The following is a 4,205-nucleotide window of genomic DNA, read 5'->3' as shown; positions in this document are numbered from 1 at the left end:
TATATATATAATCATTATAGAAGAATTGTGCTATAGAAGAATTTTGCTCAATCAAGAATTGTTTATATAATATCGTATAATATATTGTTTGTATATATATGCATAATATAAGTATACATAATATTAAGAACAAATACTGGTTTAAAAATTATATGATATACTATGAGAATATTTTAATTTGTAATTTAATTTGATTTAATAGAAAAAATTACTTTGAATGTATTACAATAAAACATTGTGTAATTTTGATTAAAAAAAAACAAAATTTCACTTGTTATCTTATAGATTTAATCGATTGAAATTTGATTAAAGAATAATTATTAAAATATTTAAACATAATTTGAACACATGTTAATAAATTTTTTTTGAGAATTGATTAATCAATAGAAATTAAGCATAAAAAACAAATACAATTGGAATAAATATTTTTATCTAAATATTTGAAATATTTATTAATAAAATTTTTATTTATGTTTGAAATATAGTAAAATATATAACAATATATTTATAAATATATTAAATATATAACAAAAATAAAATATATACAACATAATGATGGATATTTAAGGTTATTAATAAAAACTTAACGATAAAAAACATATATTATATATTGATAAAAACATATTGTGTTTATTTTTGGTTATATATATATATATATATATATTGATTTTAGAATGGCTACAGAATTGGCAAATAAAAAAGCTGAGCGCGAAGCTCTGCGCGGCGTTATTCAACAATGGAACGCTAATAGATTGGATTTGTTTGAACTTTCAGAACCAAATGAGGTAAATTATTCTATCAATCACATCAGATTTTTCCTGTTCTTAGATTCAATAAATGTTCAAAATGTATATACAATATTTATTTGTTTTTTTCAGGACTTGGAATTTCATGGAGTAATGAGATTTTATTTTCAAGATAGTGGTCAAAAAGTTGCAACGAAATGTATTAGAGTAGCATCGGATGCAACAAGTCAAGCCGTCATCGAAACTCTTATTGAAAAATTCCGTCCAGATATGCGAATGCTTTCAGTTCCAGAATACGCACTTTATGAAATTCATGAAAATGGTGGTAAGTATAATAAAGATAAATTTATATTAAATTTAAATATTATATACAATATTACATACAATATTATATACAATTAATTTCATCCATTCTCTTATTTTTTTTTATTATTTCATTTATTTTATTTATAGAAGAGCGTAAGCTTGGACTCGAGGAAAAACCATTGTTAGTGCAATTGAATTGGCACATCGATGATCGCGAGGGACGTTTTTTGTTAAGAAGAATCGATGATAAGACTAACGCTCAAGGTGTTGGTTTCTCCTCTTCGGATGGATCTAGTTTTCGTAGAAAGTTGAGTAAACGTGAAAAAAAACAAATGAAAAAACAAGAAAAACTCAGTCGTTTAAAGAGTTTAGAACAAGATGAGAATAGTATACCCGTTGATCAAAATGGAGTAGCTGAAAAACTTTATACAGGTATAAGTTTTTTGTTATGAATATAATTGAATATTTATATATGTTGGTAAATTGAAATATATTGTACAATATAATATGATAATGTTGTTTTAGAGTTACCTGAAACGAGCTTTACCAGAAGTATTTCAAATCCAGAAGCTGTGATGAGAAGACGACGTCAACAAAAATTGGAGAGAAAATTGCAACAATTTCGTAGTAAAGATGGTGGTCCTGATACTGGAGGAACATTAAAAATTTATGGTGAAGCACTTTGTAAAGATGTTCCATATAAAACTTTGCTTTTAAGTGTTCGCGATTCAGCAGTTCAGGTCGTACGAGAAATGCTTTCTAAATATGGTTTAGAGAAAGTTGATCCACAACAATATTGTCTTGTACAGGTTAGTTGAATATTTTTTTACGATTTATTTATTATAAAAATAGTTTTAGCTTTTTTTTAATTTTTTATGCATTAATATATATGTATTATGAACATGTGTGAAAATATTTTATTATATGGGATATAATAAATATAAAATATTTATTATATGGGATACGCTTCGAATACGAATATTTTATTATTTCAGAGAAATTAAAATTATCAAAAAAAAATTTAATAAAATTATTTGTTTAATAAAGTTATTTGATATTTAGTAAAGGAAATGCAGATCATTTTTTTGTGTCATTTTTTTTTTAAATTAATTATTTCATTTTTTAAATTAAATAATGAAAGAGATTTCAAGATCAATTTCACTTTTTAAATAAAGCATAATATAATTTTGAATGTATTAATCGATTTATTTAAGTATTTTCTATAAAAAAATATTTATCTATTTATATATTTATAAATTGAAAAATTATTCATTTAGAAAATATTTTAATTCAAATTACTTTCATATTATTAAAATTTGAAACTGAAAAGATGATATTTTCATTTTTTATGATTAATTCAGTAAGATAATGTGAAAAAATACATAAAAGTAAACATATATTTTATTTTCTTTATTGATTGAATATTTTCATCTATTATTGCTTAATGTAAGTATATTTTATCGTATTTTGTTTAATCAAAAGAAATGATTAATAAAGTAAACATGTGTATTTTATTTCTATATATCTCTCAGTGAAACCTTTCCTATAGAATTAAAATCAATAAATCGTTCTTTTTAAATCGATTATTATCTTTTCAGCCTTCAAATTTTTTAATTGAAAAATCAATTTTTCGATATAAATAGATATATTTTTTTTATACATACTAATACATTTTTAAAAAAAATACTCAAATAAATTAATTAATATATTCAAAATTTTATATATATTCTATATTTAAAAAAAATTAATCTTGATATATTTCTCACTATTGATTTACTTATAAAAAAATTGTTTATAATGTAATTTCTTCCTCTGAATTAAATAACTTTTATTAAAACATTTTTTTAATAATTTTAATTTTTTGATATTCAAACATATTTGTTTAAATGAAATATTCTCTATATATTATATGTCATATGATATAATCAAGATATAATAAAAAAAAATCCGAAATATGTTTACTAGTATTAGTAAAATAATTTATTAAACATATTTCAAAATCTTTTTTTTTTTTATTTTATTATAGTATTAATAAATTAATTTAAATTTGATTTTTATTTTTTGAAAAATGAAAAATATTCTTTTTATATTAATATAGTAATTCTACCATATTTTAAATATATTCTTAAAGTTTCTATTTTCAACTGCATTTTTTGTGATTCAATCCGAATTTTTTTGAATGTACAAAAATATCGTTACAAAAAAAAATTATTTTTGTATAGAAATCAAACTTTAATCTAATTTTTGGATATAAAATATAGATATAGAAAGAATAAACAAAATCTTGTTAATAAGAGAACTTATTAAGAGGAAAGCTCTAATTATCTTATATATCATGAGAAATATATATATATATATATATAAATATTCATTATTTCATTTCAACTTTGTACAGGAAATTAAAAAAAATGAATTCTAGTTATTTCTGAGATTAGAAAGAATTTTGATTGTTCATAACAAATATGGTGGAATCATAATATCAGTATAGAAAATATTTACAACTTTGAAAAGAATAAAGCTCAAATTTAAATTATAATTCAATAATAACAATTTTCTAAATTTAGTAATTTTTCTATAAAAATAAATGTATTTAATATAAATATATATAAGAAATTAAATATTGTATGTAGGTAAATAGTGAAAATAATCTTAATGGAGGAACTCAACAAGAATATATACTGGACGATGACGAATGTCCTTTAGCTATTCTTATGAATCATTCTTCTACTCGTGGTACGTATTAGTACTTTTAATGAAAATAATTTGATAAGATTTTTGATTGATAGAGAAATAAAATGGAGTGTTTATATATTTATATATTCATTTTAAAGATAAAAATTGATATACAAATAAAAAAAATTAGAAATTGATTAAGATTTATTTAATAAGTATTTTATAAGCAACTAAAGTTTGTGTTAGATAAAGAGAGATGCATATATAATCAGATCATAGAGATTTTTATCTCTATTATATTGCCATTGCAATTTATTTCTATCTTTATTTTTATCTTGTTTCATTTAATGTGAACTTAAATTGTTTAAGTTATTTATTTAATAACTTGATAAATAAATCTTAATCAACATTTTTGATTTCCAAAGATATATCTCTTTCGAATATATTAACATATAATTAAATTAAAAAGTTTAAATAATA

General features: G+C 20.2%; 1 protein-coding gene across 1 annotated transcript in view; it reads left to right on the top strand.

Moving 5' to 3' along the window:
- Window positions 1–4,205, top strand: part of LOC102674161 — a 50,227-nt gene that overhangs the window by 6,705 nt on the left and 39,317 nt on the right. The window contains 5 exon segments of the mRNA XM_031508678.1: window positions 674–785; window positions 879–1,071; window positions 1,200–1,484; window positions 1,578–1,861; window positions 3,683–3,785. Of these exon segments, the coding sequence (XP_031364538.1) occupies window positions 674–785; window positions 879–1,071; window positions 1,200–1,484; window positions 1,578–1,861; window positions 3,683–3,785 (977 nt within the window).

Source organism: Apis dorsata, unplaced genomic scaffold (assembly GCF_000469605.1).
Source record: "Apis dorsata unplaced genomic scaffold, Apis dorsata 1.3 scaffold_94, whole genome shotgun sequence".
NCBI classification, from domain to species: domain Eukaryota; kingdom Metazoa; phylum Arthropoda; class Insecta; order Hymenoptera; family Apidae; genus Apis; species Apis dorsata.
The sequence above is the reverse complement of the archived record's forward strand: the minus strand, read 5'-3'. Positions and strand labels throughout refer to the sequence as shown.